The sequence below is a fragment of the Antechinus flavipes genome, chromosome 4, assembly GCF_016432865.1.
Source record: "Antechinus flavipes isolate AdamAnt ecotype Samford, QLD, Australia chromosome 4, AdamAnt_v2, whole genome shotgun sequence".
NCBI classification, from domain to species: Eukaryota; Metazoa; Chordata; class Mammalia; order Dasyuromorphia; family Dasyuridae; genus Antechinus; species Antechinus flavipes.
In genome coordinates this window covers 157931341-157945324 of record NC_067401.1, presented here as the reverse complement: position 1 = coordinate 157945324, position 13984 = coordinate 157931341, and the positions used below count along the sequence as shown (strand labels likewise).

At 36.9% G+C, this 13984-nt stretch overlaps 1 protein-coding gene across 1 annotated transcript in view; it reads right to left on the bottom strand.

Moving 5' to 3' along the window:
- The window catches only part of FAM20A (FAM20A golgi associated secretory pathway pseudokinase), a 70988-nt gene that overhangs the window by 2055 nt on the left and 54949 nt on the right, over positions 1-13984 (bottom strand). Inside the window, exons 4-10 of the mRNA XM_051995232.1 lie at positions 13783-13861; positions 9764-9856; positions 8292-8407; positions 5767-5947; positions 4979-5088; positions 1681-1762; positions 379-438 (exon numbers count right to left, since the gene is read on the bottom strand). Coding sequence (XP_051851192.1) covers positions 379-438; positions 1681-1762; positions 4979-5088; positions 5767-5947; positions 8292-8407; positions 9764-9856; positions 13783-13861 — 721 coding nt within the window. The remainder of the gene's footprint in view (positions 1-378; positions 439-1680; positions 1763-4978; positions 5089-5766; positions 5948-8291; positions 8408-9763; positions 9857-13782; positions 13862-13984) is intronic.

Sequence of the window (13984 nt, the reverse complement as noted above, 5' to 3'; positions counted from 1 at the left end):
AAAGAAACCACATTTAGCACCTAATTTCCAAAGCTGGGAAAACAGTGGACTTGATGATAACATTACAAGTTTTCTTAGTGTCCTTAAACTAGGTGGTTGAATTATTAAAGAGTAAAAACCAACCCCCTCCCCCCCACTTTATATAGTGCGTACTATGAGGCAGGCATTGTACTAAGCATTATATAAAAAGTGACTTTACTAGTGATAAGTGTTTCTGATCAGTCATAGAAGGGAAGGGCGGAAAGGAACATTGAATCCATTTGCTATGTGCCCTGTCCAAATCTATAAGATTTGGGTTCAGAGGACTTCAGGTCATTTCACCATCTCTTCTGGTCATCTGTTAATAGTGCTTAACTTAGAGGATGAAAGAAAACTTACATGCAGCACTGGTTGAGAGGTGAAAGGATGGAGAGCTCATCATGGGAATGTCGCCCAAATCTAAGAAAAGATATTGATATGTGGGTGAATTTTGGTTTCCTTGAGACCATGATACTATGATTAAAAGCTTTTTCCACCTCTTCCCCCACCCCTTTTCTCCATCAGTTTTTCTCCTTTCCTTCCCTCCCTCTTTCCTGCTCTCTCTCTTCTCTTCCTCCTGTTCTCTCTTCTCTCCCTCTCCTTTCCTTTTTTTTTCTTTTCTCCTTTTTCCTTTCCTTTCTCTTCCCCTTTCTCCTCCTTTCCTTTCTTTTCTTTCCTTCTTCCCTCCCTCCATTTCTGCCTTTTTCTCTCCTTACCTTTTCCCTTCCCACTTCCTTCCCCTTCTCCCTCTCTCCCTCGCTTCTTTTGCAATCAGGATTAAATGACTTGCCCAGTTTCACATAGTTAATAAGTATCTGAGGACAGATTTGAACTCAGATCCTAATTCCAGGCCATTTTATTCTCATTGCCAACTTTTCCCCAGATTTTCTAAATTGATAAGGGTAGAGGGTAAAGGGGGGTGACTTAAGACATGTGATTTCTTGGTCCGTGTTTGCTTTACTAATGAAAGATTGAAACATGGCTCAGGATATCCAAATGGTCAAAATGATAAGGAGACTAATCTTCAAAAGAAAGTCCCCACTGAAATTAAAAGGCAAATTCCTATTTGGTTATTAAAAAGAAACCCAAGAGAATGAGAAGTACAGAAATCTACGAGTGTTAAACTACTCTGTAGAATTTTATAATTAAAATAGTAATTAGAAAACAATATCTATCTCTTAGAAAAATTAGATTTCATAGATTGGAGGGACAACTTGGTTCCTTTTCCCAAAGAATTTGGAAGGAAAGAAGGGAATGAGGAAAGGGAGAAAGGGAGGAACAAGAGTTCTTTCTGAACCCGAGCTTAGGGATAGTCAAGAAATTGCCATATAGGAACTGAAATTGGATTCTAAAATATTTTTATAAATAGAATATTTTTAATATGTTTATGAGAGCATGGAGTTGGTGTGAAGCTACAAAACCTTTAGTGAAGAGTAGGTAAACCTCAGGCCTAGGGCCTGCTAGGCTGCTGACTTGCAGAGGATTTTGGACAAGTCATCCAGAGGGTGAGGGTTGGGGAAAAAGCACACAAATGCCTTGTCCTTTCTTTGCTGGGACTTAGGGAATTCTCAGAATTGTTTGAAGATATACTTTGGTGTGGAGCAAAGAAAAGGATTTTTTTTTTTTTTTTTTGGTGTGGGCAGGGAAGAAAACATCTCCTACCCTCTGGCATTATCCAGGTGAATAAGGAACCCATCATCCCCAAACTTGGTGAACATTTCATAATGATGACGGTCCATGTTTCCTATATAGAAAAAGAAAGAAACAGACCATAAGTCATTGTGTCAGTTTCCTGACCTTTTATTCCTCTCAATAATGAAGAGGGGCAAATAGCAGCTACAAGAACTGTAATTTGCCCTAACCCATGGTTACAGAACTGAATCCAGAGTAATGAAATGAGAGATCCTGAAGCTGCTCATAAGGGTAGCAGTAGTGGGAACCCAGCTAGAATTGATCCAGAATGTAGACTATTTTTATTAAAAGCTTGAAACCTTTGGGTGCCATATAACGTGACTCATCTCTAGTCATCTTGATCTGTTTGGCTACTGAGCCCAGATGGCACTTGAGGAGAAAGTGAGGCAGGTGACTTTGCCCAGCTCTCCCTCACTTAAATGCAATTCACTTTCATGTCATGGCATCACCTCCCTGATGTCATGCTCCTCTTAAGAGAACAAAGGACAAACGGCAACAATAATATCCCTTTACTTGACTGAGTCATTCTATCTTTTCTAGTTTCTTCAGGTAAAAGAATACCAGAGTTTGCCTTCAACAGACTCAAAAATCTTTGGAAAGTCAATCTGTGGTGTAGAATAAAATGAGATTCAGGTTTATGGCTTATTTTTTGGCTCCTTGCCTGATGATTCTAGATCCCATGAAGGTTAACGATATGTTTATCTTTACCCTCATATGCCTCTTTACCTTGGGCAAATCAGTTATTTATCTGGATCTCATTTTCTTCCTTTGGGAAATGAAGGGGTCAAGCAGGCCAATGTTTATTGTCTAAGCTTCAAATCTAATAATCTTAGCCACTTATGTTTCCTATTTCCTCCTCTAACCCCTGAGCTTTGTGAAGAAATGGAGAAGCAATAACAATAGGGAAAAAGCTTAATTTCTTTTTCTTGTAAACTTGATCTTTTAAGCTGCAGTTTTTAACATTTCCTATGGCTGTTGCCCTTTCTGCTTTTCAAAGTACCTTCATATTCAGTATTTCATGTTACCCTTTGAGGGTGTGGACTAAGCATCATTATTCAATCTCTCTCTCTCTCTCTCTCTCTCTCTCTCTCTCTCTCTCTCTCTCTCTTCCATTCCCTGCTCCCAAGAGGAAAGGAAACAGGATCTGGAGTCACAAAACCTGGGTTTGATTCCTGGCTCCTGCATTAATGTATAACCCTGGACAAGCTATTTCATCCTTCTCAGCCTCAATTTCTTTCTTTTTTTAAAATACTATTTTATTTTTCCAAATACATGCAAAGATAGTTTTCTACATTCACCTTTGCAAAACCTTTTGTTCTAAATTTTTCTCCTCTTCCCCCCCTGTTCTCCAACATAGCAAGAAATCTGCTACAGGTTAAACATGTGCAATTCTTCTAAATCTATATCTGTATTTGTCATGTTGAACAAGAAAAATCAGATCAAAAGTGAAAAATAAAACATGGGAAAGGAAAAAAAAAAAAGCAAATAACAACAAAAGCGAAAATACTATGCTTTGATCCACATTCACTCTCCATAGTTTTCTCTCTAGATGCAGATGACTTTTTCTACCCCAAGTCCTTGAGTCACCTCATTGTTGAAAAGAGCCAAGTCCATCATAGTTGGTCATCACATATTCCTGCTCTTACTATGTACAATGTTCTCTTGGTTCTGCTCACTTTATTCAGCATCAGTTAATATAAGTCTTTCCAGGCTTTTCTAAAATCAGCTTGCTTATCATTTCTTATAGAACAATAATATTCCATTAGTTTCATATAACATAACTAATTCAATCATTCCCCAACTGATGGGCATCCACTCAATTTTTAGTTCCTTGATACTACAAAAAGGTCAGCCTCAGTTTTTTTTTTTTTGTTTGTTTGTTTTTTTTTGTAAAATGGGAATGACAATACCTGCCCTATCTACCTCATAGGGTTGTTGGGATCAGGTAAGACAATGTTTTTAATACACTTTAAAGCTGTAAACTGTTATCTATACAAAACACTTCACATATTCACACATGTAAATGCATGTATATGCATATGAAGTGTTTCTATACTGTAAGATGCATGTTATTTGTGTTTGTATAATGTATGTAAGTATTTGTGTGTGATGTACACACACATACACACACACAAAACACAAACATTTTACAGTTAAAAATTTGGTTGGTTGCTATCCTTAATTCTTGAAAAGGACCTAAATGACACCACTGTATTAGAATCAAGGTACAGTAGACCACTGACTGTGGCTGATTACAGCAATATAAGCTCATAATGCTCTAGTATGGGTCAGGTCAAATAGTCCATGTGAAATTTAGGATGGATTTTTCTAAATTTGGACATCTTGCATTTCTTCTGAGCTAAAAAGAAAGCTTCTGCTTTACTCATAGAGCACATCTTCTCTGAAGAAAGTATGTCTTGTTGGGCAGTTCTAAGTTGGTATCTCTCATATTGTGCAATCAGTTCCAAAATTCTAAACAGAGACATTGAGAGTGCCCTTGTATCGCTTTTTCTAACCATCATGTGAGTGTTTGCCTTGTGTGAATCCTCCATAAAATAATCTTACAGGCAAGCATACCTTTGGCATTCAAACAATGTGGTCAAAGAGTTGCACTTTTTGCAGCAGAGTTTGAACACTTGGCAAATAAAAAGTACATTATAGGGATAACTAGATAGTACAGTGGATAGAGCCTGAATTTAAATCCTGCCCCAGACACTTAACATGTTCTAGCTGTGTGACTCTGGGCAAGTCACTTAATCCTAACTGCCTTACCAAAAAAAAAAAAAAAAAAAAAAAAAGTACATTATAAACATTACCTCATGTAATCCCAACAACTCTATGAGGTAGACTGAGAAGGTACTGTCATCCTCACTTTACATATATATATAACACATAGATGTATATACACATATCTGTACACACTAACACACTTAGGTACACATACATGCAATATACAATGTATACATACATACACATGTATGCATACATTATAAGTGTTTATACACAATCATTGGCTCAGACCTGTGATGTAACTGGTTTAAAAGAACCTGCTGTATTAAAACTCAATGTCAGTAACTGTTGTATAACTTGGACAATTTGATAGAGATGCTGTCACTGAGAGATTAAACAATTTGCCCATGCTTACATAATTAAGTTTATGTCAGGAACATGACTTGAACCTCGATCTTTCTGAACCCAATGCTGTTCCTCTATTCACTACCCCACTCTGCTTCTTTAAGTGTTATTTAAATGGATCATTTTTCATTACCTATTAAGAAGTCAAAGATGGCCATGTCGATGATGTTGAGGAGTCGGTTGCTGCTATTATATGGATAAGTTTGCTTCACTGAGTCACAATACAGTGGATTCACCTCCCACCTAAGGAAAAGAAGAAAATCCAGGAGGCTAGGAACACAGAAATGGTCCCAGAGTCCCTTCCATTTTCCCCACTTCCCCATTAGATCCATTCATCCCCCTCTGAGTTTATGGGATTTCTCAGTGAAACACAGGCTACTCAGACATAGCCAGAGTCAATCCCTAAAGACTTAGGATGATTATTTAGGTAATTATGGATCTATTTCCTGAGAATGGACCCTAGTCTAAGGTTAGATCACATCAGTCAGAGCTAGGCTGTTACAAATCTCTCAGCCTGTCAATGCAGAGAGACAGTAAATGTGGGAGAGTGGTACAAATTAAATGACCCTCTTTAGAAATAGCTGATATGGGAGAATTTCAAATTGGACAGGAAGAAGAAAGAGCCTGTAAGCACACAGATTGGCAGCAAGGATAGACACTTAACCAGGACAGGTGACTAACCAGTCTGGTCTTGAAGAATTGTCAGTGTCTGGGACATAGTAGATGCTTAATAAATATTTATTGATTGACTTTTAAGGAGAGAAGATGGCTCTTTGAAAGTAAGATACAATTCTAGTTATGGTTCATCTATATTTGATAAAAAACAGGACATGGATTGTAGGACTATGACAAGTATGTATTGGGGCCAATAGGCTAACTCTCTCCATCTACTCCAAATTCCCAACTCCTATAGGGACTTACTCCTCTTTTCTTGCCAGTGAATAAGATCGGATCCATGGGCTGGGCACAGATAGTCTTGGGGCCAGGTTGAGAGATGGCAGGAATGCTGAGAGGGAGCCCTCCAATAGGTGAGGGTTGCCACAGACAGCATATTCGGTCTTGCACATATATGGACACTTAGCAAAGAAGCACACATTGCTGGCTAGATGATGGGGGAGGAGAAAAGCAGGAACAAAAGGATGAGTTTAATAGGACACTGTCTTTTTAGCTGAAAACCACTCATTAAAAATACATATGTAGACCATTCTTGTTCTATGTAAATCTGTATTCAAAATTTTATGCAAAGAATTCTGAAAGAAATCCATATTCCAAGAAACCACCTATGTTACTTTACTGTCAGTATTGTGTGCTCTTTCTCCCTTCCTCCTTCTCTCTCTCTCTCTCTCTGTCTCTTGCGCTCTCTCTCTCTCTCTGTCTATGTGTCTGGCCCCTACATGTTTGTGTGTGTTCTCCCCCTGCAACTTTGTGTTCTTCCTCTCAATCCTGGATAAGCCTCCTAACAAGTTCCTCCTCTTGCTCTCGATTCTTTGTCCCTGGCCCTCATGTGTCCGTGAACTATATTTCAATTCCCTCTCTTTAAGGCCTGTGGTCCCCTTCTTTCCTTTCCTTCTCCATGTCTTTGGGCAAATTAGCAGAATATAAAAATTACTTTAGCACAGAATGCACATATGTAAAGGGAGAATTGTCTGTATTGTCAAATAAGATACATGTAAAATATTTTGTAAATTTTTCGTAAAAGTGCTGGCTAATATAAATTACTAGAAAAGGAGAGAGCAGTTGGAAAAAAGAGTAATTCCATTCTTTAGCTTGGGAGGGTGTGCTATGTAAACAATTTTTTTTGTTGTTGTTAAACAGATAAAGAGAATACTTCAAATAACTTCAAAAAGTACTTTTAAAAAGCCCTGATTTGATTGTGGTGAGTACTTCTGTCACCATGTATATGTCTACCTCTTGTACCTTGGTACAACATGTAATCATAAATTTAGCATTGGAATGACTTTAGAGATCATTTAGTACAAACTTTATTTTTCAGAGAAAGAAACTGAGGAATAGAGATGTGAAGTGACTGACTTGTTCTAGATCATATAGGTAGTTAAATGTTAGAGCTTAACTATGAATTCAGGTCATCTGACTTTTAATCAGTCCACTTTCTACTGTTTCATGATCTTCATGAGTTCCTGTGGATCCCTCTTCCTCCCCCTGCAAAAAATTTTCAATCTTTTGGTGGCGAGCTTTTCCATATTTAGCCAGACTAATTTTCAGACAATAGACACAGAATTTGTCATTGAGCTGATTTCCAGCATTATAGGATTTGGAGAAGTCTGTACTCTGCCTCTGAGAGGTTGACTGAAGCTATGATATGGTGAAATGTATTAGGAGCAAAGTTCCTCTCATTTAGATTAAGCCAGTTTTTCCTTAGAAAGGGGGAAATCATTCTCCAGACTTAATTGGTTCAGGGGACTAAGGTTTTAACATAGTTTCTAGCTCACTTAAAGCATAAAAGGCTCAGTCTACGAGATTTAGCATGCACAAATTAGATGGAATCTTTGTGGCTGTATTGGTTGACAACACCCCACTAAACAAAAATGAAGGGACCTACATTCTCCTTAACCAATGGAGTATCTTGATGAAATATCTTTTCCATGGTAGGCAAATCTGTACTAAACCCTCTCTTGTTGGGAGCTCCATATAGCAAAGAAATGGTTCTGCTTAAAGCATTTTTTTTTTCTATTGGAGCATTTATTTATTTTTGGTGGGGGGAGATCACATTTATAGAAGAAATGAAGCTTACTTCATGGTATAGTAGGTAGAATATTTCTACCATCTGTCAGGGAGACCCGGGTTCAAATCCAGATTCAGAACTGAGACATATCTGGCTAGTAGAGTCACCATGGACCAGTTACTTATTTGCTCTAAGCCTTAGTTTCCTCATCTGTGAAAAGGGAAGGAGTTGGACTAAATGATTTCTAAAGTTTTTTCCAACTTAAATCTAGTATCCTGTGAGCTTTTTTCTAACCAAAATAGTTTTTTAAGGTTTCTAGAATTACATCATTTAATTCTCACAAGTTGTAATTAAACAGGAATCTGGGTGCTATTTCTGATAACAACTTCCACTGGGAGAAAGGATACATTGACCTCAGTCTCATAGTGTACCCTATTATAGTGTCCATGTGGTTACAGAGACTCATCATCCTTTGGTTTGATTATTGACAGCAGGACATAAATGTGCTTAAGGTTGTAGGTTCAATACCCATCAAACCAGTTAATATCACATACCCAGAACATTCTGTCTCCTACCCACAGATGGCACCTATCAATCCCCAGTCAGTAGATGGAGTAGGAAGATTGAACCTAAACCCTCCCCTTCATCACTGGAAAAACAATTCAAAGTATATGCACTAAAGACAGTGGGATGATAACTCCATTTCCACATTTATTCACTCTATACTTAGTCCCTAAAAAGTGTTGGGGCTGGTGTTCTGTACCTGGGGAGACAAAGAATACGCTTTGCAGGATTTCGTTCTTGGTGACCTCCAAAATTTCCTTGGTGACATTCAACAGCCTTCCCACAGTAGGGGGGACACGACGGAAATCCAGAATCCTGAAAGAGAGGGGGGTGGGCATTAGTTCTAATCTCTGTATCCTTTACAAATCCCTTTCCCTCTCCCAACCTTTCTTATGGAATTTACCACTTTTGCTTCCTCTAACAGTTGTTTAATAGAAATCTTTCTGCCTTTGATATTTATTAGCAGTATGCTCAAGGATAAGTCACTTAGCCCTGTGAGTCTCAATACCCAGTCCCATCCGTACATTGTGAGGATAAAATGAGGAGGATGTATATAAATTATAAAAAAGTCAGTCACTATTGTTGTTGTTGTTATTGTTTTTTTTTAGCATCGATCTATGATTTCATCAGTATGTGGGACTCCAAATCAGAAGATTCCTCCTACGTTATTATTGTTACTATGACCATTACTGCTACTTCTTGAATACAACTGTGTCTTATCTTTGTGTCCTCAGAACCTAGAACAATGTCTTTACACATAATTTGTGCTCAAGAAATGGCTATTGAATCTCTTTTGTTATAACAGAGAAGAACCCTTTCCCCACAGTACTACCCCTCAGCTGTACTCTTTAGACACACCATAGAGGCAGATCTCATTTCACAGGCCAGTGCCAAATTTCACTGTACCTTGGATGCCTGTTCAGGATTCTAAATAGGTTTAGCCAGGAGAAGCAAATGAGTAACCATGGGGTAGAACTGATAGTATCCTCCATGGAAGCTTCAATTTTAAATTAAGTGGGGCAGTAGTCCTACTTCATCACTTTCCCTTGGCCATACCAGTCATCTTCCTGGCTGAGCCTTAAACTATTTATTCATCTCCAAAAGGAATAGGAAACTTGAGAAAAGTACTTTCAATTTACTATATTTGGTTTCCCAAAAATCTCAGTAGCTTAGGGCAGAAATCATTTTCCCCAATTCTAAAATAGGAGACCTGTGTTGCAGAGAAGTTAAATTTTAAAAATTACTAATAATCATTAAACACTTATGTATCACCTTAAATTTTTCAAAGTACTTTATATACATTCAATTATTTGGTCCTCATAACTGTGACATGGATGCTTTTATCCCCTTTTTACTAGGAATAGAACAAGTAGGTATATGAAGTTGTGTTTGAATCTAACTCTTCCTAATTCCAATTTGAGCACTTTATTTCCTCCTACACACTGCCTCTGGAAACAAGTTAATAGTAGCATGAAGATTCCTAGCCACTAACTGTAGTGTCATAATGTTTGTCTACAAGTGGTGAGATGGGGAGAGGAATCCAAAGGAAATGGATAAGTAGGAAGAAATGTCAGATAGTCAGAAGGGTGGCCCAGATCCAGTCTTAGGAAGGTCATACCCCAACCTCCCTCTCAATACCATCTACTTGGTCTTCAGGCTAATAGCACCCACCTGTCCAGATGGAAAGCTGCGATCTCAGCATTATGTCTTTGAAAGTCAATGAAGTAGAAGTAGTCTTCAGGTGTCTCTTCCTCCCGTTGCTGTCTGAAAAGAAGCAAGGAGTCATGATTTGATGATCTGAGCATATATACTGGCTACTTCATATCCTCTTTTTTTTTTTTTCCATTTCCTTTTTAAGCCATAGAAGAATGGTATGGCCAAAGTTTAAAAACAAAAAAAACAAAAAAACTTTTTTTTCTTGATCTGGATGGTAGTCCAGAAAATCTCTCTAGTTTCTAGGAGCAGTTTTTCATTTGATAAGCTAGTTTTGCTTTATATGGTTCCTTTACCTCTTTATATTCCTCCCATACATATATATTTGTTATAAACTTCTAGCTTCACTGGGAGGAAAGAGAGGGGAGGCTCCTTCCCTTTGACATGAGAAGTGGGAAGCCAATCTAAGGCACTGACCCTCCTGATAAAATATTATTTTATTAATATTTATTGTTATTAACATTATTATTGTAATTGTATTAATATTAAATGTAAAAATGCTATATCTATGGCCTTCCCTGAAGCTTGAAATGGCAATGAGATCCATAAGATCCTACCCTTCAGATTAGGAGAAAGGATAAGTTTGGTGTAACCATGCTGCAAATCCAGGGAAAGGTATCTCACAGTACCCTCATGAATTTTATCTTCCCTCTGCCATGGTCTAAAGGCTAAAAAAATGTGCTAAATAAAGGCTCATTAATTTCAGCATTGAATTTCTTATCTAATTTTTTTTTGGAAAGTCCTTTATAATTCCACTAAATTGTGTATCAGTTGGTAGCGTATATGAGAGTAAAAATAGATGTCTGTCTTTATAACAAGATGCTGGGATCCTGCAGTGACCTCAGCAATCCCAATTCCCTTTCCAATTTTACCTCCATTTTACAAATGGGAAACTAGCCCCAGAGAGAGGTTCAGGTTCTTTCATTTGTAGAACCCTCCATAGTCTGATGTTAGACTATTTTTCTGATTTTATCTCCTCCATGTTCTCCATATTTCAATCAAACAGGGCTATTTGCTGTCCCCTTTACACAGCCTACACTTTCAGTCACTGTGCTTTTGCTTACTCTTTCCTGTGCAAGAAATAACCTCACAAATTCCTTTTCCTGTTGAATTCCAGCACATCCCTTCAAATCTTAACTCTTCTACATATCCTTTTACATACTACTCTTAATAATAAGAACCTTTTCTTTTAAACCATGCTTTTTGGAGTATCTCTCTATTGCATAATCCTATAATGTATATTATGATTTGATAGGTATATACCTTATAACATATCCTAGACCAGTGTAGTCAAATTCAGAGAAATGGGAGCCACCAAATCATATATAAAGATCATTATAGTTGTATATTGATATAGAAAATCACATATTAACATTATCTTTGTTCTGTTGTATTTTTAGTTATTCTGATAAATATTTTCTAATTATATTTTTATCTGTTTCAAGCCAGTATTTGTTGTAAGTCACAATGAAGCTTGCAGGGAATATGTTCAAAACCTCTGTTCTTAAAATATAAACTCCATGCAAAAGATTGTTTCTTCATCTTTTTCCACTGGTACTTTGTACAACATTCTGCATACATTGGTGCTTTATCAATGCTAATTGAATTGAAAGGACAGGTTCAATCCCTACACTGAATAGATAAAGGAACAATGGGAGTATTATGATTTGGTCACACAAGCAGTGAAACAGCAGAGATATCATGATTTGATGATCTGAGTATGTACTGGCTACTTCATGTCCTTTTTTTTTTTTTTTTTTTTTCTTTTCCTTTTTAAGCCACAGAAGAGCATAGTTATCTGTTTCAAGCAAGCGTTTGTTGTAGAATTACAATTAGATAGAATTAGAACTCAGGTTCCTTCTTCTCCAACACCAGGAAGTTGATTAGAGAGCCAGAACTGGAACCCAAGTTTCCTGAGTTCAAGTTCAGTGCTTTTGTCCAGGATAATATTTAGAGGAATTTTATTTCATCATTAAGAGCTCTTGGACAGACAGAATCTGAATTAGTTGGGAGAACTAAACAACTTTCAATGATTTTGAGAAATAGACTTCAGAGAATTGGTGGGAGCTCTGTGTAAGCAAGCAGAAGAGAACAAAGAAACAGAATGAGATCAATTCAGCAGAAATAGACTTCCTTACTTTGATGAAAATTTATCATGTCCCTATTCTTCATGCTATCTTGAGTCTTAGAAGAAACTGATTATTTTGAAAGGCCTTATGTAGGTTAGGGAAGGTTCATAGAATTGTGAATTCAGAATTGAGTTCTTCTGGTCCAAACTCTTCATTTTGTAGATGAAAGAAGTGAGGCTCAGAAGTTAAGTGAATTTAAACTCTGACACCAAATTCACAATTCTTTCCACTATATCAAGCAGTCCTTTGGAGAAGAGGAAGGAAATGTGAGCACCTATTCCTTTTTAAAATCTTTTCAGGGTTCTTCTTAAATACAACATGTCTATGAAGGAATCTTTTAGGGAGGCTGCAGATCAGTCAACAATTTTTTATTAATTTATTTTATTTTATTTATTACTATCAATAAAACACTGTGCCAAGTGCTAGGGATACAAAGAAAGGTGAAAACATGATCTCTGACCTCAAAGAGATTACCTTCTAATGGGAGACACAACATACAAACACCTGTGTACCAACAGAAATTCTATTGTTGGAATATGACAATGATCGTTAACAGATGAAGAAGATAATTAAATGTGGATATTAGTCTTAGTGTTCACTTTGCCAGAAACATGAAAGACAATGCCTTCGTAATAATTTCATAAGCTAAGAAGGGTACTGAGATAGGGCTACAAAAGCAGTTTAAATGTAAATAAAATGTAAATAAGTAGTCAAAAATTTAAACAATAATTTGCAAGCTGCAAATGAAAAGAAAAAGAATAAAAAAAGGAAAACAAAACAAAATCTCTCCTAACTTGCTATGCAGTCACACCAGATCCATATCAATACACAAAAGCAGGATCACTCATTTGAAAAAAAATTATTGCAAGTTTTATTTCAACATTGATTTTCAATTTTTTCCAATTTAACAAGCATTCATTCTTTCCTTCCCCTTCCCCCCATTAAATCAAAAAAAGAAAAATAAAAGAAAGAAAATTTCACAAATATATAGACACACAAAATGAATTTCCACATTGGCCATAAATAAAAATATTCATTTCATTTGCATGTTTTGGTCCATATCAAGCCGTATGTTTTGTCTCTGGTCCTTTGGAATACTGATTTTAACATTTAACATTGATCAGAGTTCTTTTAAAGTCTTTGAAAATTATTTTTTTCTTTATAATGCTGTCAGTATATAAATTGTTCTGGTACTGCTTCACTTTAAATTAGTCAAGATTCCCTATTTTAAAAGGGAAGGATGCTTATAGTCCCAATTCAGTAAACAGCCTTTGAGAACCACCATTCCCCAAATTCTTCATAGAATATAAGAACTAGAAAGGGTCTTAGAGATCATCTCATCCATTTATCTCCAATTTTACAGATGAAAATTAAGTCTCGAAAATTTAAGTGATGTGTACAAGATCACATAGTTGGCCAGTTGTAGACTGAGATCTTTTGATTTCTAGTCTTTGCCCCTGTACAACACTGTCTTTCTACTTATCCCCTAAGTAGAATTAGATAAATACTAGGGATTCAGCTAAATCAGCATCTTTGGATTTTCTCAGAAGAAAGTACATTCTGAGTTGTAAAAAAAGAAAAGACAAGTTGCATTTCCCTCAGGTCTTTTCTAAGTGGACATTAAAATTTTCTTTGTCTTCCATCCCACAGACAGGAAGGATTGTGTTCGAAAAACATCTACTTCTTTTGATTAATAAATGCTTGCTCATTACATGAAAGTTGCCAAACTCTAAATGACTGACTTGGAATGTTTGTGCTGCTTTTCTCGAATGCGAGGAGAAATTGTTGAGGCAGAATACCCAATGGGGCATGAGATAGACAGTAGAAGTGGGGAAGGCTGGTGCTTACCTCATGGGTTTGAACATTGCCTTCCCGAAGTCTTGGAACCTCAGAACCAGTTTCAAGTGGACTCCACTGGGCTTCACAACTGGGACAATGGCATAGGATAGAAGGATGAGTTTAGAAGTTTCCTAGTTCTAAGGTTCAGACCCTAATCTTATTAATTGACCAGATCTGGTTTATATCTTGACTCCCTCCCAATTCCAGGATT